This window comes from Ictidomys tridecemlineatus, chromosome 2, assembly GCF_052094955.1.
Source record: "Ictidomys tridecemlineatus isolate mIctTri1 chromosome 2, mIctTri1.hap1, whole genome shotgun sequence".
Taxonomy (NCBI): Eukaryota; Metazoa; Chordata; class Mammalia; order Rodentia; family Sciuridae; genus Ictidomys; species Ictidomys tridecemlineatus.
In genome coordinates, this window is record NC_135478.1 from 83991642 (window position 1) to 84014804 (window position 23163).

Below are 23163 nucleotides of genomic sequence, written 5' to 3' on the forward strand. Positions count from 1 at the left end.
CTCACTTGGTGGCTCGTTCTGAGATCCGCACTTCCACCTTGTGGCCGTCCACGATGTGACCCTGGAGAGGAGACAGCACAGCTCATCCCCTGTCCTCACTGCTCACCATGTCCTTGCCTGTCCCCAAAGCAGGGCCGTGGCTAGAGGGTGGGAGACTGCCTGCTCCCTGGCAGAGGGGTGGGGACAGCAGGCACAGAGGGGCCTCTCCAAAATGGCTCAGCAGCTGGTGGCCACAGAGACCCAGGCTCATGATGTCTCCCGCGCCGAGTGGCAACCCTGACCTTTACAGCACTCAAGGCCACAGGGCCTATCTGCTTGCTGTGTCCACAGCCCTGAGAACCCAGCCCCAGCGCCTGCACCTGAAGCAGTGAGGCTTTCATCCCTGAAGGCAGAGCTGGCGCCTGAGCAAGACCACCCTGCAAGTCCTCAAGTCTCCCAGGAAAACAGCCCACACAGCTCTGTGGACATGATCCCTGGTGGCCAGGTACACACGTGTGTTCACGGCTGGGGCCGAGCAGTGTGCATCTGTGGGCCATGGAGCCGAGCAGAACCTCAGGAACTGCGAGAGGAAGAAGGACCCGGGTCTGAGGCGCGAAACAAGGAGCAGGACAAGGGCCAGGAAGTGCTGTTCCGGATCCCCGGCCCTGGCACGTGGGCCTCAGCGAAGGAGCTGTGGTCACTGCAAGCGAGAGCGGCTCCCCAGGGGGTGGCAGAGATCCCAAGCCATGTGCTCCCTGCGGCCACAGCTCCCTCCTCCTGCTTAGGGTTCCATTTACCCCAGGACTTGGGCCCAGGCAGTGGCACAGGATGTGGATCTGTCCAAATTCTCTCAGCCCCTTCCACCACCTTTGCTGCCCCCACCCTGGTCCAGGCTACAGAGCTCTAGTGACCGCAGGGTTGCCTGCTCCCCTTCTTCTCATCCCATCTGCATACAGTAGCTGGAGATCGTCCTAGATGACAAACAAGACCCCTGTCTGTGTGCTCCAAACCCTCCAGAGTCTTGATCAGCCTTCAGGTTGGATTCCAGTCCTTTAAGTGGGCCTGTGAACCTAGTCCTGGACACCTCTCACCTCACCTGACCCAACTACACACTCTGCCTACTCTAACCTCAGAGTCCCTGCCACAGGCCCTTTGCACTTACTGTTCTTGGCTCCTACACAACTTTCCCTCCAAGTCTCTGTGCAGTTGACTTCATGTCAGTAGGTTAGCTCAACCATCTGCTCCTCAGAGAGGCCCCCTTCGCCCACACGACCTTAGGTAGCCCCACTTCTCAAGTTATTTTTATCCAAGCCTTTTGTGTGTGGTGCTGGGAATTGAACCCAGGGCCTTGAGCATGCGAGGCAAGCACTCTAGCAACTGAGCATGTCCCCATCCCTCATATCCAAGCTTTTGTCACAATCTGGTCTTTTGTTTTTGTTCATGGCCCCACTGCCTGTCTCCCCCCAGAAAGAAGGTCTCCCCGAGCCTAGCCCGGTGCCTGGCAGAAACCAGGCCCGCAGGGAAGGAGTGTGAGTGGAACAGATGAAGGACAGTGACGGTGGAGGGTGAGAGGCTCTTTATTCTCTTGGGCGTGGTCCCCAGAGAACCCTGAAGGACGGGCCAGCAGGACATGAGCGCCCACAATATCCCAGCAGCAGAGGCCAATAGCCCGAGCCGCCTGCCAAGGCCCCTGTGGACCGCGGCTTGGAGCCCCACTTACCTGCAGCTGTTTGAGGGCTCTCTGGGCTTGCTCCGGCTTCCGGTACTCCACAAATCCAAATCCCATGGAAAGCAGCACCCCTGAAAGAGGGGGAGTCCCCAGCCAGGGGGGCACAGAGTGAGCCCAGGACCTCCGCTCCCCTCCATGGCTCCTCTCCAGGCCCACCTTCTGACTAGCCTTCCCGCTGAGCCCGCCACCTGAGGCTCAGGACTGTTAATTAACCAATGATTGACGTGAGGATCAACTTCATCATAGAGTCCCGCCTCAGGGAGGGAGCAGGACTGACTGGGATTACCACCGTGGTGACCAGGGGGCCCTCCACCAGGACAGCCCCGCCGCACCTAGTGCATGGGATGAGCCCACACGCTGTCAGGCACCCAGGGCTGCCTCCTGGTGGGGATTCCGGACCCTCCAATCTGGCTCCAGGTCTCAGAAAGTCCCCCTGGGGAGGCCCAAGAGCCATGGCTCCACCTGGCTCCCCCCTCCGAGGTGGGAGGGCAAGAGCGCTAGCAGCCCATCCCAGGGGCATCTGCTCTGACTGTGTGTGTGTGTGTGTGTGTGTGTCACACCATGAGGTGGTGGGGGTCCCACTGCCCCTTGACCTTCTGAGAAGACTCCCCTCCTGGAATCCCCAGGCCTCGACCCTCCTACCACTAATGTGGCACTTAGCTGCCCTTCCTCCTGTCCCAAACTGGTCTGAAGTGCTCAAGAACAGGGACAACAGGGGCGGAGCCGTGGGCCCCTGGGTCTTGCACTGGAGGCCTGACCCCAGGTGTCAGAATCTCACTTGAGACCAGCTCTTTGCATCAATAATTCAGTCAATGGAGGTCACTGGGGTGGGCCCTAAGCCAGAGGGACCGGTGCCCTTTAAAAGGTGTGTGTGGATCGAACCCAGGACAGGCCTATGCAGGAAACCCCCTGTGGGCACAGGGATGCCATCACAGCCAGGGAGAGCTGGACAGGCCGCCCCTCCCCGCCCAGCCCTCGGAAGGAGCCACTGCTGCCAACAACTGGCCTTGGGCTTCTGGCCTCCAGAACCCTAAGGCAGGCTGTCTTTTCCAATGAAGGCCCCAGGCGTGGCCCTCCTGAGGGCCTGCAAAGGCTCTGACTCAGAGCCTGGGCCCGGGACCTCTCCAACAGCACAGAAGGGGTCTCCAGGAGAGGAGGGGCTGTTCTGCACAAGCCTGGCCCACCCCCCCAGGTGTGGTCTCCCAGAACCGCGTCCTTCCACAAGAACGGGGTACCTGCTTTGTTCTTCTTCCTGGAGACGGAGCAGCTCCTCACGGCCCCCACTTTGGAGAACACCTGGAAAGAGGAACACGCAGCCTCTATACTTCCAGGCCCTTCCACCACCCGCGCAGGCGCAGCTCCTTATGGGAACGGGGACCAGGGGGCATGCAGACTGCCACCAGGTGCTGCTCCCGGTGCGCTGGCCTGTGCCAGGCTCCCACACCACCCACCCATCCAGTGACCCCAAAGGCACATTCAGGTGGGTGGCTGAGGCCCTGGGGACCTCGGCTGCCAGTCAGGCTCTGAGGCACCACGCAGCCCTGCCCAACACTGTCCTCCCAAGTTTGCCTTGTGGAGACCTGGGTCGCTCTGAGGGGGTGAGTGATGGCCAGTCCCCCAGGCCTCCCGAGGCGACAGCTAGGCTGGTTCTTGCTTCACTTACAGAAGGAAGAACTGAGGCACGGAGCCATTGAGGGGTTCACTGCAGAAGCCGGGTGTCAGTCTGGACACTTGGAGCCTACTGACGCCAGGCCTGACCTCACTGCCCTCAGTGCTTAAAGCCAAAATAATTTTCAAAAAAAAACAAAAAACAAACAACAACAAAAACCCTCTAAGTCACATCCCACCCTGTATTTCCCTTTCCCTTCTCTGTCTACCTGGGGCCCGGCTGGGGCCAGCCCCATGTGGCTCTGCCTGCATCTTGAGGACCAAAGACAGGCAGGCGCTCAGTACTGTGCACCAGGCAAGCGACAGGGACCAGGAGGAGTGGGGACCCCAACGCACACACTCGCAGCAGGCAGGTGCGTCAAGCATGGGGCCCTGTACTGCAGGGTCTCACTGTCCCAGTCAGACCTTCAAACCACCCAACGGGAAGCTTCTACTCATGTCTCATGACCTAGGCACAGACAGACTGCAGGAGTCGCCCACTGGTAGGAGTGAGGCCAGGATTCAGACCCGAAAGGACTGACCCCAATCACGGCTCTACACTCAGGTGCTAGGACAGGAGTCCTGTGCACTGGGTGTGCTTCTAATGAGCTGTGTGACCTCAGGACAGTGAAGCAGCCTCTCTGAAGCTCAGTCTCCAATCTGAACTAGATGGTCCTGGCTGGGCCTTCAGCTCCTCCACCTGAGGATGGTGGAGCTGCTGTTTGCGCATCTCTGAGAAGCACTGATCCCTGATGTCCCACACCACGCCGGGAGTGACCGTGGCACCACAAGGACCACAGCTGGCCCAAGAGATTCAAGACCACCTGCCTGAGACACTGCTAGCTGCACCTCTAGAGGCCAAGCCAGGCGTGGATGTCGGTGGCTGAGAGGCGGACTGAGGCCCCTCTGATGCTGCCTGCTTAGGCCTGGCCTCTCTGCCGCCATGGCTGACCTCCTAACTGGCCCAGGGGCAGTCACAGCAGGAGGCTGACCTGGTGGACACTGCTTAACCCTCCACAGATTTCACAGCTCAAAGGACCTTTTGAAAGGAACAGAACCAATTATCTCCGTCCTCTGGCTGACATCCTTTCCAGGACAAGTTCCTGGCTGTAAGCCGGCTGCCAGCCGTTCCTTAAAGGGAATCTGGGGAGCGTCTGCCCTGTGCCAGGTGTGGTTTGCCAGGGCGGCATGCAGAAGGGCTGGCATCCTGCCCCCTGCGCTGTGCCTACAGCACAACGGACATAGCTTCTGCATCTGCAGATGGGAGCTGCCCACCACCCGCTTCCGCCCTCGCCCGGCAGACACTCACTTGCTGCAGTGTCTCCTCTGTGGTGCTGAAGTTGAGGTTTTTAATGAACAGAGTGCACCCTGGAAGGCTCTCCTCGTCGTCCTCTTCCTCGTCCGCCTCCTCCTCTTCTTCCGTCTTGGCTGTGGGGGCCTCTGCTCCTTCCTCCACTGGCTTCTCACCGTCTGGGGCCTCACCATCAGCCACTGACCCCAACAACAAACAAACAGCCCAGTGAGCCACGTCTGCCCAGCAGAGCCAGGGCCAGAGCACAGGACCTGCTGGACCAAGGGGTAGTGCTCCGTGGGCACTGCAGGAGGGACTATGCCAGTTTCAGCAACGAGAGCGCGAGAGGAAACAATGTCCTGTGTCTGCCCCGTTTCATTTTATTACTTTGTGGATACTGGGGATTGAACTCAGGGGTACTCGACCACTGAGCCACATCCCCAACACGTTTTTTTGTATTTCATTTAGAGACAAAGTCTCACTGAATTGCTCAGGGCCTCACTAAGTTGCTGAGGCTGGCTTTGAACTTGAGATCCTCCTGCCTCAGCCTCTCAAGCCACTGGGGTCACAGGCACCACCGCACTTGGCTCCCGCCCGTTTTAAAGAGAATATGAAACGCAAATCCAAAACTATGGAGCTCTAGATAGGACTAGGCCACCCTAACTTGAACTTCAAAATATACTGTTATGGAAAGTATGTTTTTGAACCATGAACCTAATCAAGACGCCATTTTTACTTTAAAAAACAGCACCTAATGAACTTTCAAACTAAACTGCATCTTGAAGCTTTTCAAGAATTACAGAATGGGAAACTCAGAGGATTCTAAAACCTCTTGAAAGTGGGTTTAAAATATCCCTTGATCATACACGTGCATAAGAGGGGTTTCATCCATATGCGAGGAATTCAGAGTACTTTGTGATTGTGAAAAACAGGAGGGCCACTACATAGTCACAAATAGGACACTACTAAGGCCACCAGAGGCTGGGATAATATGTCATCATTTAAAACCATGTTGCTGAGGATGCTGAAGGACATGGAAGATGCCTGTGACCTAAAAATCAAGACAATCGAGAAGGCACAGCGTGATCCCAGTCAGATCTGTCCTGTGCTGACGAGAACACCCGTGAGCTCGCGCAGATGCACGCGCAGAAGCAGGGTCAGACTCCAGAACGGCTGCTGGTCACCACAGCACCAGATTCTGGGTGGCTGTCACCTGGGCCTGTCACCACTGCCCTTCTTGGCAATTGCCAGCTTGTGCCACCTGGAGAGGTCAACTCAGTACGGCTGAGGCTCAGACTTTCCAAGAGAAGTGTAAAGTTCAGAATAACATAGGAAACCCTGTGTGTGATCTTGGCCACCCAATGGCACATGGCTTCTGTACTAGGCAGCAGCTGGTGCCTTCTCTGCTCAGAGACCTCGGCAAAGACTCACGACCCTTCCCCCTCTGTCCCAGGGGCCTGCCTGGTTCCAGGCACTGGGAGCCTCACAGGGACAACCTGAGGAGCCCAGGGCCCTCGGCACGGCCGAGTAGACTCCTCCTGAGGCCTGGCCCAGGAGCAGCAGCTGGTTGGCTTCTAAGAGCTCAGCGAGATGGTCACAGGCACCGCTCGGGGCGTGATGCTAGGGTTTAGTGACAGAGCTGAGATGCAGGCTGGGGTCAGTCAGTACCTCAGGAAGGGACACTCGGGAATGGTCCTTCCCCTGGCAGGACAGCTGCCCTCAGCCCCAGCCCAGGAGGGGACTCTGAGGTTGGCTGTTGTCTGCCCCCTGGGCCAGTACGGCTCACCTGGCCTGGGCCTCCACCACCTTCCAAAAAGTGGACAAACACCCCTGCCTGGCCCTGGGAAGAGCAGCTGGTGGGAGATGAAGGCCAGCCTCCACATGCCTGGCCTTTTCCAACACAGGCCCAGCCAGTTCCAGGGATGTCCACTTCCTCCCTGAACCTTCATGCCCACAATGACATCCCTGCCCATGGAACTGCCCCAGAGCCTGGAAGAGCTACAAGAGCACCTCAGTCTTTAGAGATCTGCTGAAAAAGGGGGCTTAGAAAGGAGGAGGCGGGGCCTAGAGACAGCATAGGCGGGGCCTAGAGAGGAGTTGGGACCCAGAGAGGAGGCGGGGTGGCACGGGCTGGCAAGGCAAGCAGGGAAGAAAGCACAGTGAGCCGCACTGACCACACCCTGCTGTCACTACCTGCACAGCCTGGGCTGATGGTGGAGCTGCGCTGCCTTCGCCCCCTTTCCTATAACTTGGAGTAGAAGCACACACTCACACACATGCACGTGCACACACACACAGACACTCATTAACATACCCCTGCACTATGCTGAGCTGTTAAATACAAGTGTCCACTACTTCACTCTCATGCCTGGCTACCATCACCTGCCACTGGACAACAGAGTGGCTTCCTTGACAGTGGCCCCTCAGTCCTGCTCCTTGAACCTCATCCCTGACCCATCTCCTCTGCCCCACTCTATATTGACCTCATTTGGCCTCTACCGATCGCCAAGCCTGCCACACCTATGCCGACCACAGGGCCTTTGCACTCGCTCCCTCTGTCCTTCCAGGCCTAGTTCCTGCTTGCCAGGTACCAGCCCAAACATCCTGCTCTTCCTGGGCATACTCGTTCAAGTAGCCACCATGGCCCCCTGGAGTCCTCTTTCCAGAGCCCCTAGCCTATCCTGAAACCACTTTCCTTACTAGTTGCACCTGGGTCTTCAACTTCAAGGGGAGCTCACTGAAGGTAGGACCCAATCTGACCCAGTCACCCGTGTCACCACAGGACTGGCTCAGAGCCTTGGGGCACATCCTGGCTCTCTCCATGGGCTTGGCTTTGGGAGGTCACTAACCTCTGGGTTTCCTTTCTCCACATATGAATGAGGCCAGCCCCAAGTGCCTGCTCGCAGGATGATCGTCAGCACTAATACAGAGGCCACCGCGACAGCACTTGGACCTGAGTGACACCTGAGAAGTGATGCTCCAATCGTGAACATCACCCCTTCCGCCCGCTCTGCGAGCCAGGGGAAACTGCAGTCCCCGACTCTGAGCGGCAAGTTGGCGGGGAGCCCTGCCCCCCTCCCCTGCAGGCCAGCAACCCTGCCCTCTGTATGCTGTGAACAGTGGCCCTGTTGGCCACCTGTGGTTCCTGAGCCACCAAGCCAAACCGCACTGCAGGCCACACTGGGGTCCAGGGAGGTGCAGAGATGGCCCAGGGCCAAGCACGAAGTGGAAGGTCTTTGAACAAAGCACTTCTGCTCCTGGCCTCAAGCAGGAGACAGAAGAAAAGGAAAAAATAAGTGGCTTTGAGCTCAAGCAGATGTCTGCTGTTGCTGTCACCAGGAGCCTGCACAAGAAGGGAGCTGAGGGGCCAGGTCACTGTGCAGGGCAGGGGCAGGGCAGGAGCTCCACCAGCAGGAGCCTCCATCAGAGGCGCACAGGCAGATCCAGGGCTCCGGCTTCATTACAATCAGGCGCGGAATGTGCGCGCTGCCCCCTCCGGGCTTCCACAGCCGCCAGCAGAGCTGTTATCAGTCTCCAGCAGCTTTCCAGGACCCCCCCTCCCCCCGGAACCCGGAGCCCTTTATCTGGAGGTGCAGGTCTTGGTGGTGGGGAGATAACATGGCCGCCCCCCTGGAGACCAGAACAGAGAGCTGAGACAGCTGCCCTCCTGCCCTGCCCAGCCCAAGACATGGCGGGTCCCCCTCCTGTCATCCTGGGGAAGATGACATCTGGAACAGGCAGAGAGTGGGGTGGAGAGTGGCAGGGGAGAGGGTACAGCTCAGGGGACCAGGACAGGGGGTTGTTAGGCAACGTGGTCAGAAAAGAAAGATGGGCTCAGGGCGCTGACCCAGGAGGTGACGTGAGCCAACGGGTGGACATCACACCACGTCCTGGAGCAGATACAGGCTGAGGCCTCCTCTGTCAGCCAGTGAGCAGAAGCCAGCCCCTCCAATGGTTGGACACTGTCAGGACACTCAACACCGACCTGAGGACAGGGGACAGGACCTCAAAACCAACTGGGGAACCAGGGACAGAGGAGCATTCTGAGAGGGTCCAGACACAGGTGCCAAGAAGCCATTGTTCATGCTCTAGAGCCCATATGCCCCCAGGGCCCACCTCTGACACCACCTGTGACCAGCCGAGAGATGCTGGGACAGTCATGCCACGCCTGTCTTGGTCACCATGGGCAGCAGCCACTGGTTAGACAGGTGTTCCCACCACGTGGGGGGGTCAGTGGCCAGCAGGCTGCATCTCCCGTGTCCTCAGGAGGGTACGTGGGCACCACTCTCTGTCAGGGTCAGAAACAGCCTGAGAGGAGGCAGCCGGCCCAGTCCCAGAGCAGGAGCCAAGGATGGCACTGCCCATGTCACCTGCATGGTGGCCAGTTCCCCTGAAGTGGCTCCTGAGTGGAAGGACGTGGAGGGCAGGCCAGCAGGCAGGGAGCAGGTGCCACTCTGCCCTCTGGCACTCCCGGGGCCTGGCACTGGGCAGGGTGCTGTGATCAGCAAGGCAAGGTGCTGTGGAGTGGACCCTCTGGTGGGAACGAACTCAGGCAGCAGCCAGCCGCGAGAGGTGGTCACCTCACGTGGCAAAGATGGCCAGTCCTGAAGACCCACGGGGAGCGGACATGAGCCGCGGGCATGGCGGAAGGCCTGTGCTCAGAGAAGGCCGCGGAATCCAACCGACACTGGCTGACCAGAGACAACTCCTCCTCTATTTTTTTTTTTTTAAACCATAAAACACTTCAAGTTTTTGTAAATATACGAGAACAACCAGGATGGTAAACAAGAGAAGGTCTATCTTCAAGAGGAAAATCCTTATCTTAGTAAACTGAGCAACTGGAAGCCCTGTGTGTGTGGGATGGGCCGAAGGTAAAATCTTAACATCTGGGTCAAACAACCCAGTCCTCAGAACCTCCCTCCAGGTGTCTATTCTAAGATGTGGTCGTGGTCTCCAGACTACGTGGTTCCATGGGAAGCTGCCTGTCTCCTAGGGGCAGCTGGGGGACGGGGAGGGTCTCAGGTTTTGGCATCCTGACGGGGCGAGGGCCAGGGCCAAGCCATGACCTGCAGTGTGCACCACAGTCCTGAAGGAAAACCTCATCCTGCCTCCAATGCCCCACTGTGAGGGGGCACCCAGGGGGCCGGCACCCCTGTGGCTGGGAACACATTGGTCTTTCCTTTCCTGCCTGGGCAGTCGCTGGACACAGGGGGCGCTGACCACTCCAAGAATACCCCCCCCCCCAGCCCCTATGGAGCTCTGGGCTTTCATGGGCTCTTCTGGGTATGAAGAGATCTAGGTTTTCTTCCCTTAACCGTTAGCCGACAAACTAAAAATCTGCTACATTACGTTGCACTGGTGATTCTGATCTTTTTTTTTTTTGGTACCAGGAACTGCATTCAGGGGTACTTCACCACTGAGCCCCAGCCCAGCCCTATTTTGTATTGTATTTAGAGACAGGGTCTCACTGAGGCTGCCTTTGAACTCAGGATCCTCCTGCCTCAGCCTCCTGAGGTGCTGGGGTGACAGGCGTGGGCCTCATCACCCGGCTCTGATGCTGTTTTTCAGGGATGTTTTAACACCTACATAATCAGAGATGGAGACCTGCTGGTCTGTGGATGAACAAAGCAATAAAGCAGTGGTCGGCTGAACAGCTCCTGGCTCTCCGCCCACCCCTCGCCTGCCCTCCCATGACATTGACCTGTTCTTACCGGTTTCTGGCTCCACCATGTTCTTCTCCGTAGATGCTTCTTGGGGCTCTTTCCCCTGTGGGGCTGTGCTGGAGAAGACGCCAACTGGAGCCCACTCGAGATACAGGGGGACGTGGTGGAACTGCAGAGGCAAAGGTGCCAACACTGTGGGTCCCTGTCACGGGACACAGCTGAGAGGGACTCAGTCCCATGTGCAGATGACGCGCCCCAGGGTGGAGAAGATGGGTGCTCGACAGGGCAGAGGAGCCAGGAGACGCGCAGCCCAGAACCCCAAGTGCTCTGGGTGCCTGAGGAAAACACTCGGGCCCAGGCTGAGAGGCAAAGGCCACGTCTCTGTCGCCTTGACCTGCGGTGGGTTCCAGGTGCCCTGTGCGCTTTCTCTAGTCAGAGGATGAAATGTGACAAGGGGAGGAACTGCTGGCACAGGGCAGCTCCAGGGGAAGTCAGCGGGTCGCAAAGCCAAGAGCGTTCGTGTTGCCGTTCAGAGGCGACCCGTGTGCCAGGGGTTTCTTAAAAAAGGTTGAGACAGCCACTGCTAGTAGAAGGCCCCTGGGCAGCTACAGGGCAGGGTGGGAGGGAGACTTGTCAACTTACACCCTTTGGGACACTTCAAATTTCATACTGCATTCAAGCCTCAATGATTAATTATGGCCAGGAAAAAAAAAACTAGCAGCCAGGCACAGTGGTGCACACCTCTAATCCCAGTGGCTTGGGAGGCTGAGGCAGGAGGATAGGAAGTTTGAGGTTAGCAAGTTTGAGGCCAGCCTCTGCAACTTGGCAAAGCCTTAAGCAACTTAGTGAGACCCTGTCTCAAAGTCAAATATAAAAAAGGGCTGCGGATGTCGCTCAGTGGGTAAACACCCTTGGATTCAATCCTTGGAAAAAAAAGAAAAAGAAAAAAATGTGCTCGGGAGGGAGAGGGAGCAGCCTGGGGGTTGGACATTTGGCAGTGCCACTTAGGAGCTGGGGGTCACTGGGCCTCAGTAGAGGCTGCTGACGGGAGCGGTCAGTGAAGAAAACACTTGTCAGAGTCAAAGGGGAGGCTGTGCCCGACGTGCCTTTGCCATCGTCCACTCTGGTGATGGGGACTCCTTCCTGAAGCAGCGGGGAAGGAAGGGGCAGCTGCAGTCCAGGCACGGCTCCTGGCCTGGCCACTAGAGACCCCATGGTCTCGCAGGCCAGGCTCTCACCAAGCCCTGATGGTGCAGTGGGCAGGGCCCCAGGTGGGAACCCCCCAGGGCTGGAGGGTCCAGGAAGGCCTGCCTGCGGGTGACTGGGGACCACGGCCTGCAAAGCACCAAGGGGCCTGGCAGACAAATGACCTGTGGTGGGTGAAAGGTGGCTCCCCAAAAGATGGCCATCTAGACCCCCAAGACCTATCAGTGCATCCCCTGCAAGTACCATCAAGACCCGAGATGGTCCGGGGTTATCTGGGTGGGCTGTAAGCCCAGGAGAGGTATCTGGGGCCAAGAAGAAGGCCACGTAAAGACGGGGCAGGGACGGGAGTGGCGCAGGGAGCTGACGGATGCTGGGAGCCCAGCAGTGGGCAAAGGCAGGACAGGTCCTCCCCAGAGCCCCTGGAAGCCCTGGCCACACCTTGCTCTTGGACGCCTGCCTGCCTGCCAGCTCTGCGACAGGTGCACTGTGTGGTCTTAGGCCACCTGGCTCACGGCTACCTGTCATGAAGCCCCAGAGGCCCCTGTGCTGCAGATACACATGTGTGCACACACGGACGGCCCTGCACACAGCTCACCACACGCACGGACAGCACCACAGCCAACCAGAGACCCAAGTCAAGGCAGGAAAGGAAGGCCAAGGATGGCTGGAGCTGGGCAGGGGCCCAGGGAGCTTCCTGTAGCGTCCTCAGGGAGGGTGGCGGGACAAGCACCAAGGTGGAGCCAGGCCGAGCCCGTGCTGGGCATTGGGCACACCAGCTCCCGGGCCCTCTCCCCGCAGCAGCTCCCAGCAGCCTACCTTGGAATAGGCCAGGTGTCGGAAGGCCTTGCGGGCCTCCAGGGGCTCCAGGAACTCCACGATGGCAGTGACGCCACCCTCGGGCAGCAGCACGCGGCCCAGGCTCCCGAAACGGCCGAAGGTCTCTTGTAGCTCGGCCGCCAGGGTACCTGCCGGGAGGTTCTTGGCCAGAATCACAGTCTTGCTTCGTTCTGCTGCTGCCTGCAGGGAGGAGAGGCCACGTGAGGGACAGCAGCAGGGCTCTTCAGCTGGACACTGGCACTGACCTGGTGGCCTCTAGTCAAGGTGTGCACCTGGGAGCTCAGTGGCCAGGCACCTGGGAGGACCCAGGAGGCACCACTCACTGGCTCCACAGCCAACAGCCAGCTCCGCTGAGGGCGAAGGCCCAGGGCACCGGGTGAGAACCCCAGGATCGAATCCCAGCCCCAGCTGAGTCACCAGATCCTGACAGTGACTGACCACTGCCCCACTGGACCTCCCAAGCGCCCTGCGCTGGGTAGTAATCGAGAACGGCACCTCAGCATGGAGGGCTCTTCCTGGCACTGGGGACCACCTGCGGCCACAGGCGTGGGAAGCAGAAGCAGCGGGACCACCTGTGGCCACAGGCGTGGGAAGCAGAAGCGGCAAGGAGCCCATGCCCCCAGGAGCAGCCACTGACCCCAGGAGCTGGCTGTCCCTGTCTTTGGGAGGGGAGACTCTGAGGTTGAGCCCTTGGTTTGGTTTCAATCACCACAGGACCCGCCCACACCCCCAGCCTCCCCTGGGCCGTCCCCAGCTCTGGAGCAGCAGCAGTCAACTCCCCAGAGGTGGGGACAGAGGGGCAGCGGGCACCCACCTGGCTGAAAGAGTCCAGGCTGACGCCGTTGTCGATGAGGAAGCGTCGCACATCTTGGACCAGCTGAGTCTCCCCGAGGGCCACGCGCACGGCTACGCTGCCCTTGGTCTCCTGTGGGGAGAGAAGAGGAGGCCAGGCCCATCAAGCGGGGCATAGCCAGCCAGGCAGGCCCAGTGGGGAGGGGATTCAGGGTGCTGTCACCCATCCATACCGAGATGGGGACCATGGTCTGGCACTACATCAGCTCTCTGCCCTCCGCAGCCACGCATCGCCGCCCACCCTGGGGCTCTTCCCTTCCCTCAGTGGGCAGGTCTCTGTGAGGCTCCTCTTGCAGCCCTGGGGCTTCTGCATGCACTGACCTTGACCCCGTTACAGCCAGTCCTGTTTCTGTCACCTCCCCACCCGCCCACTTTCCTGCCACAGCTCCCCCAAGCCCTCCTCTCTTCCCCTGCCTCCTCTAGGTGGCACTATAAGGTGGGACCTCTGTCCAGGTGCTGCTGAGCCCCAGTGCTCAGAGGGCATGGGCGGGGCCTGAGCCCCTCTGGCTGTCCATCCAACTCAGGCCAATCACCCCAGCCTATAAGCCACAAGCCACCACACGACTGGGCACCTGAAGTGTGGCATGTTCAGATCCAGGTTGTGCTACCCACAAAATACAGTGGATTGGTGGAAAGAAGGGAGGAAACACAGTGTGGCTTTTTACATTGCTCACGTCAAAGTGACGAGGCTCTAGACGTCAAGTTCAAGAGGGTATCTCGTTAAGACTAGTTTTGCCTGTTTCTTTATACACAAGTGGCCACTGGGGCGCTCACAATTATATGCGGGGAAGGCCTTCTACCTCCAACGGAAAGCGCTGACCCGAGTGCCATGAGGGAGGGTAAAGGACAATGGAGAAAGCAGCTAATGGGCAGAACCAAGGGACGCCCTTTGCCAAGTGGCTGAAAACACTCCGGGGTTTGCTTGAATCGACCCCAGCAGAGGGCGACCGTGGACAGCATTTGGAAGGAAGCCTGTGGACTCAACGCGCACAAGACACTCGGGCTCACTCACGTGGTCGAACACTTGGCTCTTGGTGGCACTGTACTTCTGCGCGATGGCATCGGCCACGGCATTGGGCCCCATGAACAGCGTGTTCCAGTTGTGGGAGCTAAGGGCAGGGGCAGGCAGAACGGGTCAGGCAGGGACCAACAGAGGCCTCTCACAGACACCAAAACTGCCATGAACCTCGCCGGCCTTCCCCGCCCCCGCCAGCTCTCCTGACCTGGGCGAGCACCCGGCCTGCAGTGAGGCCGCAAACCCAAGCCCTGACAAGTGTCGGCATCTGCCCTGTGCCAGGGACCCAGCCCTTGGTGACACCTCAGAACCTATGCTGACACAGTCCTTCTCTCCTGATGTGCAGTGGGGACACTGCGGCCCTGATGGCCCCACCCCACAGAGGGAAAGGGCCTGGGTGGCAGAGCCTGGAGGGGTGCACAGGCCATGCAGGGCGGACAAGGACCTGGAGCTGCGGGCTTTGTCCTCGGACGCCTTCTTCTTCTTGTAGGACGAGCTGGGGACATCTGCATCCTCACTGGCTTCCTTCCTGATGGTGGATGGCAGAACGTGCAGCATCCTGCCCTGAGGGCACAGAGCAGGAGGTGAGCGGAGCCCCGCCCTCTATCATGTCCCCTGTCATAAGCCAGCTGGACTCACCACTGAGCCCTGATGGGAGACGGGGATGGCAGACAGAAAGCCACGTGGTCACTCTCCGTCCAGCTGAGGCTGGGGACACCCGATACAGCCACGCCAAGGGGACTGTACCCCTCTGTGAGCACCCCACGGCTCCCGACTCCCCCCAGTGTACCCTGCACAAGGACACTGTGAGCTGCACACAGGGACAGTCTGGCCCGGTGCCTGCGAGACCAATATGCCATAAGCAGATGGATGGAGGAACACTGGAGGTGGCCTGGCCAGGGCCTGGGCACACCGCACGGGGACAGTGGGAGAACAGCAGCTCCCTGGTTCCTCAGGGCCACCCACACACCCCAGCAAGATCCCCTCTCACAGCATCTTCCCTTTAAGTAGCTCACTGGAGGCGACCACATGGCTGGCCACCGTGGGTCCTAGTTCCCAGAACGTGGACGCACGCCTGCTCATACAGCCGCCTGGCTTGGCCTTCTCCGTTGCCAGGCTCAGTGACCTGGTCCCCACAAGCCACCTCACCTGGAACACCTGTCCGTCCACGGCTGCGTAGGCCTTCACTGCGTGCTCAGGGAACATGAAGGTGACAAAGGCGAAGCCCTTGGGCTTCTTGGTCAGGCTGTCGATGGGATAGTGGAGCTCCGACAGGGGACCTGAGGACAGGGGAGGCGTCAGCCTGCTGGAGCTGGAGCTGGGCCTGAGCTCAGGGTGAGAAAGGCCCGGGCACTAAGGGGTCGGCCACACGAACACAGAACAGCTGTCCTGTGCTAGCCACCAGGCCCAAGGTCAAGGGCGTCATTTCACAGTTCCTTGTGCCTACTAAGAGAAGTTTAGGTAGGAGGGGCACCTGGCTCTATCCCCATCACGTGCAGCCTGCCCTGGGCCGGTCACCTCACTCACTCAGGCCTCCTGCCTGTGAATGGCACAACAGTCCCCAAGCAAAGGGTAGCTTTGAAGGTCTAAGAGTCAGTGTGTGGTTACTACCCAGCACCGGCTACACTTAGTGCCGCGAAAGTGTTTGTGACTCTGTCCTACTCAGAGGACACTGTCTGCAGTGGACACTCTGAACACCAGGGTGTGACTGCGTCCCCTCTGTGGGTCTTCCTCTTCCCAAATGGGCACTTGGAGCCTATGGATGTTCCTCTCAATTTAGGGGCCTGCATTTCGATGTTTTTTTTTTTTTTTTTTAAATTTGGTTACTATGGACAATCCCCCTCCTGTCCTGTGTAGCACTGCTGTGTAGCCTGGGCACCAGCGTGGGTGGGAGGACCTGGGGAGCAGGACAGCATGGCCAGACCTTCAGGTCCCGTGTGGGACCTCTGTGGACGTCACGCTGTCTCTGATGCTCCACGTCCAGGTCAGCCTCCCAAGAGACAGGGGCTCGGACAGCACCTCCAGACTCAGCCCCATGTGGTGGAGCACAACTACAGGCCTGCAAGTTCCCAGTCCAAGAAATAAATACTGAGGCAAGAACAAAGGGCCCTGGCTGTGGCCTCCTCTCTGAAGGTCGTTTGGATGGAAGACGAGGAAGGACAGCCTTCCCAGGCAGAGGAGCACTGCGGGCACTGGGGGCTGTGCGGCCGCAGGATCCCAACACTGAACAGCCAAGGAAGCCCAGGAAAATGCCTCCACCTCTCCAGCTCGGTGCTTGGAGAGAGAGTGAGAATCCCAGCTCTGCGGGCATCGTGGCTGTGCCTGTAATCCCAGCGGCTTGGGAATCTGAGGCAGGGAATCAAGGCCAGCCTCATTGACTTACCAAGACCCCGTTTCAAAATACAAAATGAAAAGGACTGGGATGCAGCTCAGTGGTACAACGCCCCTTGGTCCAATCCCCAGAACCATTAAAAAAAAAAAAAAAAGAAATAAGAGAAAATCCAAGTTCAAGTTCAGAGAGCAAAAGATACCACTGCATTTGCAGCAGGGAGGGACAGCAAGCCCTGTTCTAAGATGAGGAGACCCCAGCTGGGGCCACTGCCCAAGGCCAAGAGCTAGAGGGAGGTGGAGGGGGCTGCTCAGGGCCGGGGGCTACCCAGGAGCAGGTCCTACCATAGGTGGAGAAGAGTTTCTCCAGGTCTTCCTCGGTGCTCGTGTAGGGCAGGTTACGCACAAAAAGTCTTCCGGAGTCGGCCAGATCCTCCTCCTCTTCGTTCTCCCCGAGTGTCCGGCCTTGCCAGGGCTGTGCGCTCTTCTGCAGGGGCCCCTTGGCTGTTGGGACTTGCTTCTCCCTGAACACCTCGATGTAGCGTCCACCTGCACAAGCGGAGGGGTCAGGGCTCCAGGGAGGCCCAGACCTTGCCAGAGGACTGGCTGGTGACCCAGGCCTCTCACTGCTGCCCGCCAGACGCTCTGGCTGAGGAGGGCCATGGCCAACAGTATACTCTGGGGCCCTGTGAGGCCTGCCACGTGGCTTTGGCCCTCGGGAGCCACAGGGACACATCCCTCTGGGCTCTGGCCTACTCTCAGGCACTACTGGCTGCTCTGTCTTGAGAAAGGCTCCTGTGACAGCCACCCTGGATGATTACCTGTTCGCATGCCTCCAAAGGGCTCAGGGGTTGCCTGCCTCTGCCTGCACCCCAGCACTCAGTCAATACCTTCCGCCTGACTCGCTGGCAGGACTCCTGGGGACCCCTGCCTTCCCCACACACTGCCCTGCTAGGCGTCCATGCCACAGATGGGTTGAGGACCACGTCCCAGCTCAGGAACGGAGCACCTGCTGCACCTCCACCAACCCTGCACCCTAGGCAGGCCTGCTGCTCACCCCAGGCTGCACGTGCCCCTGAGGCCCGGTGGCCACCCTGGGGAAGACCTTCCTCCTCCTCCCCGGCCCTCGCCTCGTACCCTGCCTGCCCGGTGCTGTCCCAGGGTCATGTGCCCATCACCTCCTCCAGCACCGCCTGCCTCTCTGCAGCCTGTTTGCTGCTGGACCCTCAGTGCCCAGAGCGTGTAGCAGGAGGGGATGCTCAGCACAAGCACCTAAGCCAGGGCCCACACGGGAGCCAGGGAGCCCGGGATGCAGCGCCGCGCCACCTTACCCATGTACTCCCGGTTGCACTTCAGGGCTCTCTTCACCTCCTCTTCGCTGCTGAAATCCACGAAGACGTACCCTGAGAGGAGACCATGACAAGGTAACTGCCAGCCCTGCCAACGCTCGGAGTCAGAGGACGTGGGCTCCTGGCTAGGTGCAGAATTCGGGAGCCGCCACGGCACAGGCTGACCCCCGACCTACCACCCTTTGGAGGAGCACTCAGCACCCGACTGGCATTGTGGGTGAAGGCGCAAAAACCAGGCCCCTTCTGCCTCCCTCCCAGCCTCACCCCTTTCCTGACCATGTTCTGCAGAGAAGAAATGCTCACGATGGCCGCTGTAACCCAGCCCAGCACTGGAGGGTCACCTCCACACCACCATGCCTGCAGCTCCAGAGGCCGTAACTACATAGCAACAAGCAGGTGCAGAGGCCTCCACAGCCTCAACCTCACTGGGCCTCGACATGTGAAGCCGCCGAGCAGCACCCCGTCTACACCACCACAGTCTCCCCCAGCCTCCCCCACCAGCCCACACAAGCAAAAGCCTCCATTGCCTCCGGCTGCCAGTGGCCCTCCCTGCACTGGCCAGCTGGCCTTTCTAAACCTGAGGCTGTCCTAAGCCCCGAGCCTCCACTGGGCCCAGGCTCCCCATCTCACTGCAGCCCCAGGGCCCAGCCCAGCTTCCGCACCTGCACTTCCACCTGGGTCGTTTGCTGCCCTCAACAGTGTCATGCTCAGGTGCTGGCTCTTTCCAGCACCAGGGCCTCCAAGATGCTGTCCCTGAGCCCCAGCAAGGCAGGTACCTTCCTCCTGGCTCCCTGCCTGGTCTCTGAGGCGCCATGAACTGGTGGCCCCTCCACCAGGACTAACACCAACAGCTGCACTCTTGAGCATGCCCAGTGCTCACACCGTCCGGGGCTGACCCTGACCCCTCCCAAGTGCACGACACGTCTGACCCCTTATGCAGAGGAGGAAAGGAGGCTGAGTTCCTGTCCCAGGTCACAGGGCTCCTAAGTGGCTGGCTGGGCTGTGAACCTGGGCAGGGGCTCTGTCCCCTGCCCCTCACACTGTCCTCTGCTGAGCTCCAGGAGTAACAGCTGCCTGAACCATCATCCTGGTGAGCTGGGCGGGAGAGCTGGGGAGGGACGAGACCTGACACAGCAAGGGCACTGGACCACCCCGACGAAGGGGCACCTTTCTCCATGGGTGCCAGCTCAGCCAGACCTGACCACTCTGCCCAGGTGGCCTCTTCCTGCCAAGACACTCCCAACCTCAGGGTCCAGACACCCAGTGGCCACAGAGCCTTAGCATGGTTCTCTGAAATGTGGCTATTCTGCCACTGGTCTCCTATGGCTTTCTGGCCTAGTTAGCCCTTGGGCTGGCAGGTGGCCATCTCTCCCAGATCCACCTTCTTTCCAGCCATGCTCACTGCCTCTTGGCAGCCAGACCCAGGGCTCCAAGGCCAAGGGAGGAGGCTCACAGCCCGGAGCGGATACCTGGGGAGATGTGGTCTGGGGCAACACCACGCATGTGCAGAGAGGTAGGGGACTGCCCGCTGGCAGAGCCGCCCATGGACTTAGCCCAGCAAACCCAGACCTGCGGGCATCTACCTGAACAGAACAGGGGAACCTACTAGAACAGTGGAGGAGAGAATTCTGACACTATATGCCAGGCTCCAGAGGCAAGGATGACACAGATCTGTGTCCTGAACAGTTAGCCACATCCACAGAACTGAGGACCCCAAGGAGAAGGGACAAGGCTGCCTTGGGACCTCCCCAACCATGTGGCCAGCCCTCCCCTGCACATCCACCCAGCTCCCAGGCCTTACCTGTCTTGTTCCCGTGCGCATTTCTCACTATTCGAATGGCCACTGGTTTCAGGGGCGCCAGGAATTCCAGGACATTTTTCTGCAAGGACAAGTTTTGCCCCTTATCAATCCCCCAAGAAACCATGCAACCCGATAAAGAGATAAGAAGCAAAGTGTTGGACCAGAAAAGATAACAAAGTGATCACAGTTTTTCTCCTTCCTTTAAGTCACACTCATCTCTCCTCCACCATAAAGTAAGAAAAACTGGGAAATAAAAACTGAAGAAGAAACGGATAATGTAATTATAAAATAATAACATTAACAGCAGCGTTTTAAGGCATTACATCTGGTCTTTATTCCTAAGAAGTTGTTTTTTGGTTTTTGTTTTTTTAAATACTTGGGGTTAAAGCTGGCTTTTCTTACTTCTCTTGAAAGCATGGATATTTGTCTACGTTAATCACAGTGACAAACCTAAAGTTCCATTGTAGGGAGGCCCCCAATTCTTAACTACTCCCTTCTCTGGACATGTGTGAGATTTAAACAGATTTTTAAAAATATGTGAACATTCAGGGTGTGAAATTATAACAAATACTAAACAGTACAAATCAGGAAACCAAACTGGTTCCTAACTCCTAGGCCAGCTCACTCTTCCTGGCTCCTTCTGCAAATCAAAAGCCGCAGAACCATTTCCCATCTGGGCACTGGGGGAAGCCCTTGAGGCCCCGCCCTGACGTGGCTTGTCCTACAAGGTGACAGAAGGACAGAAGGACACATCCGGGAACTCCAGGTCAGTGGAAGAAGCCCAGCCAAGTTCTGAGCTTTCACATTACTGCATCCAAGTTTGCAATTACCAGATTCTTTCCAAACCGTCCCCTGCCCAGAGGAAAGCCAGCATGGTGGGTCACACACAGCTAGGTTCCTCTGGGGATGAAGCCATGTCCTGCTCCACACCTGGCCTTTTCTACTGGCTGTGACACCTTGGGGGGGTCTTCCCTGTCATCATGTTCTTTTCTGTGATATGTCATCTTACACCATTTTCATGTGTCCCTGTGAGTTAACCCAGGTTTAACCTGGCACTGGTGACATTTTTGGGCTAGTGATTCTTTGTTGAGGGGGCTGTCCTGTGTCTGGCAGGGCTTACACAGCACACCTGGTCTCTGTTCACTAGAGGCCAGCAGCCCCCCGCAGATGTCACCATCAAAAGCACCTCTGACCACGGCCAGATGTTGTGCAGGGGTAGACCACTCCCCTCCGAGAACCACGGACACACCACTTCCCCAGAAATGGAGCTTCAGGGTTGATGTGGGTTTTGGTTCTTATCAATGACTGTAAATCAACATGTTGAGTTATAAATAATAACAGGAAGGCTGCAAGAACGTTCCCGCATTCAGGCTCTGGTGTGCCGGGATTCACCTGGGGCAAAGCCCTGGCCAGGAACCAGCTCCGCAAAGGCCTGGATGTCCGTAAGGTTGCCGGGCAGCCCCACGCAGCCCTCTAAAAGGCAAGAAAATGTTTATTGCCAAACTTGAACGATGCATACCATTTTGGCAAGTGAAAAATGTGAACTCCAGTTTTGATTTTGTTTTTTGATAATCATGACAGAATCCAAACATGTGCACTGGCCACACGGAGTTCTTGTTCTTTGAAAACCTTCTGTTCTTTGTGTTATTTTTCTGTTGGGTCACAAATCCTTCATAAAAATCTCTGTAAATTAGAGACACTAGACTCCTGCCTCTGTTAGGCATGAACCACTGTGACTTCACGACAGCTGCTGGCTTCCAGAGCTCTGGGCTGGTAGGTAGGTAATCAACCCATTTTTTTTCCTTTTTTCCCACGAAACTTTACAAATTGCTTAGAAAGAAACTTTTTTGAGCTCAAATCCTTGATGTATCTGAACCTGATTTTATCAGGAGGAGTAGGGCAAGGGTTCATTTTTTTCTTCAAAAAAAGTTAATTAGGCCAGGCACAGTGGGCAGGCCAGTAATCCCAGTGCCTCTGGAGGATGAGGTAGGAGGATCACAAGTTCAAAGCCAGCCTCAGAGACTTAGTGAGACCCTGTCTCAAAACATAAAAAGGGGGGCTGGGGATGTGGCTCAAGCGGTAGCATGCTCGCCTGGCATGCGTGCAGCCCGGGTTCGATCCTCAGCACCACATACCAACAGAGATGTTGTGTCTGCCGAGAATTAAAAAATAAATATGAAAAAAAATTCTCTCTCTCTCTCTCCTCTCTCACTCTCTCTTAAAAAAAAAAAACATAAAAAGGGATGAGAATGTGGCTCAGTGGTTATTTGCCTTGGGGTTCCATCTTGGTACCCCCCACCCCCCAAAAAATCTGACCCTAATCACAAGTAATTGCTTCAGTATTTCTAACAGCATAAATTGTAAGTAGCTCCCATGTCCACTTTAGGAGATCAGGAAAGTGTATTAGGCGTCTCCTGAGGAAGGAAGACTACACAACAAGGCAGTGGTGGGCAGCAAGCGCGTTCCTGCTTGCAGGGACGCTGCAAACCAAAATGGGAATGAGAAACCAGACCAGTGTCAGTGCACAGGAAAAAACATCTAAGAAGGAATGTCCCCAAAGTACCAGTGGTTGCCACTGGGTGGGACACAGGAATGCTGAGCAGGGTTGCCCACTGTGCCAAGGACAGTTGGCACCTCCAGCTCTAGTCCTTAGACCTGCAGTAACCTTACCTGCACCCTGGCACCCCACCTGGCTACACCCCAGCTTGCAGCTCAGTGTGGACGGTAACCCACGTGGTCATCCCAGTTGTAGGTGACTTTCAGGTTCTGTCACGTAGCTGTGTCTTTTAGAATTTCCTGTAGTGAGCTTCCCTGATCATCACAGGAGGGAAATGAAGACAGGCGCCTCTGCTGGCGCACACCTAGAGCCAGCTAGCTGCAGCGCGTGCTCTGACTGGCCTGCGGCCTGTTTCTGGAAATAGTGTTGAGCAGGGCCGTAGCAATACCTACGCCCTCACCTGTGTCTGAGACGGCTGCCCCTACAGGAGCAGAGTGAGGGCTCCCAACACAGACCTCACTGACCACTTGGCCTTCCCCTGGCCCAAGCTCCCCTAGCGTTTTTTTTTTTTTTTTTTTTTTTAGCTCTAGGCAGCCATCTTATTTCCTTCCTTAAGGATGCCCAAGACGTCATCTGTCAGCCCTCTGGGCCTTCAATTCCTTCTCGCTCTTACCCCTAATGGCCTCAGGCAATAGAAGCTCCCCTCTCAGCCCTGTCTGCGCCCGTAGGTGATCTTCCTCAGAGCACCTACCTCTGTGACACTGAACGGGGCTCCCCGTAGCTTCACGGTATGGGCTGTGGTGGGTTCCTTCTGGTTTGCTTGTTTCTCTGTCTGAACAAAGAGAAACAACCACAGTGGATTCCCTGGGGCAGTGGGGGCAGGGGACAGACTGGGACATGGCAGCACTAGGAGTGGAGGCTACAGGGTAGCACGAGAGTGCCGCATCTGTGCCCGCCACGGGCTCAGGG

The 23163-nt window shown here is 57.8% G+C and overlaps 1 protein-coding gene across 7 annotated transcripts in view; it reads right to left on the reverse strand.

The window, feature by feature from the left end:
- LOC101963847 (putative RNA-binding protein 19) overlaps positions 1-23163 on the reverse strand; it is a 114626-nt gene that overhangs the window by 76196 nt on the left and 15267 nt on the right. For 6 of the 7 annotated variants that reach the window (XR_013434699.1, XR_013434700.1, XR_013434698.1 and 3 more), the window contains exons 7-20: positions 22946-23026; positions 19698-19776; positions 17879-17950; positions 16893-17096; positions 15369-15499; positions 14665-14783; positions 14217-14313; positions 13167-13277; positions 12332-12532; positions 10358-10478; positions 4665-4846; positions 2944-3004; positions 1700-1779; positions 6-61 (exon numbers count right to left, since the gene is read on the reverse strand). Coding sequence is in view for 4 of the 7 variants with exons in the window: in XM_078039081.1 (XP_077895207.1) it covers positions 6-61; positions 1700-1779; positions 2944-3004; positions 4665-4846; positions 10358-10478; positions 12332-12532; positions 13167-13277; positions 14217-14313; positions 14665-14783; positions 15369-15499; positions 16893-17096; positions 17879-17950; positions 19698-19776; positions 22946-23026 (1595 nt within the window). In the remaining 3 variants the exon portion in view is untranslated. Of the gene's footprint in view, positions 1-5; positions 62-1699; positions 1780-2943; positions 3005-4664; positions 4847-10357; positions 10479-12331; positions 12533-13162; positions 13278-14216; positions 14314-14664; positions 14784-15368; positions 15500-16892; positions 17097-17878; positions 17951-19697; positions 19777-22945; positions 23027-23163 lie in introns of all 7 variants that reach the window. The other variant, XM_078039082.1, reaches the window with a different exon arrangement.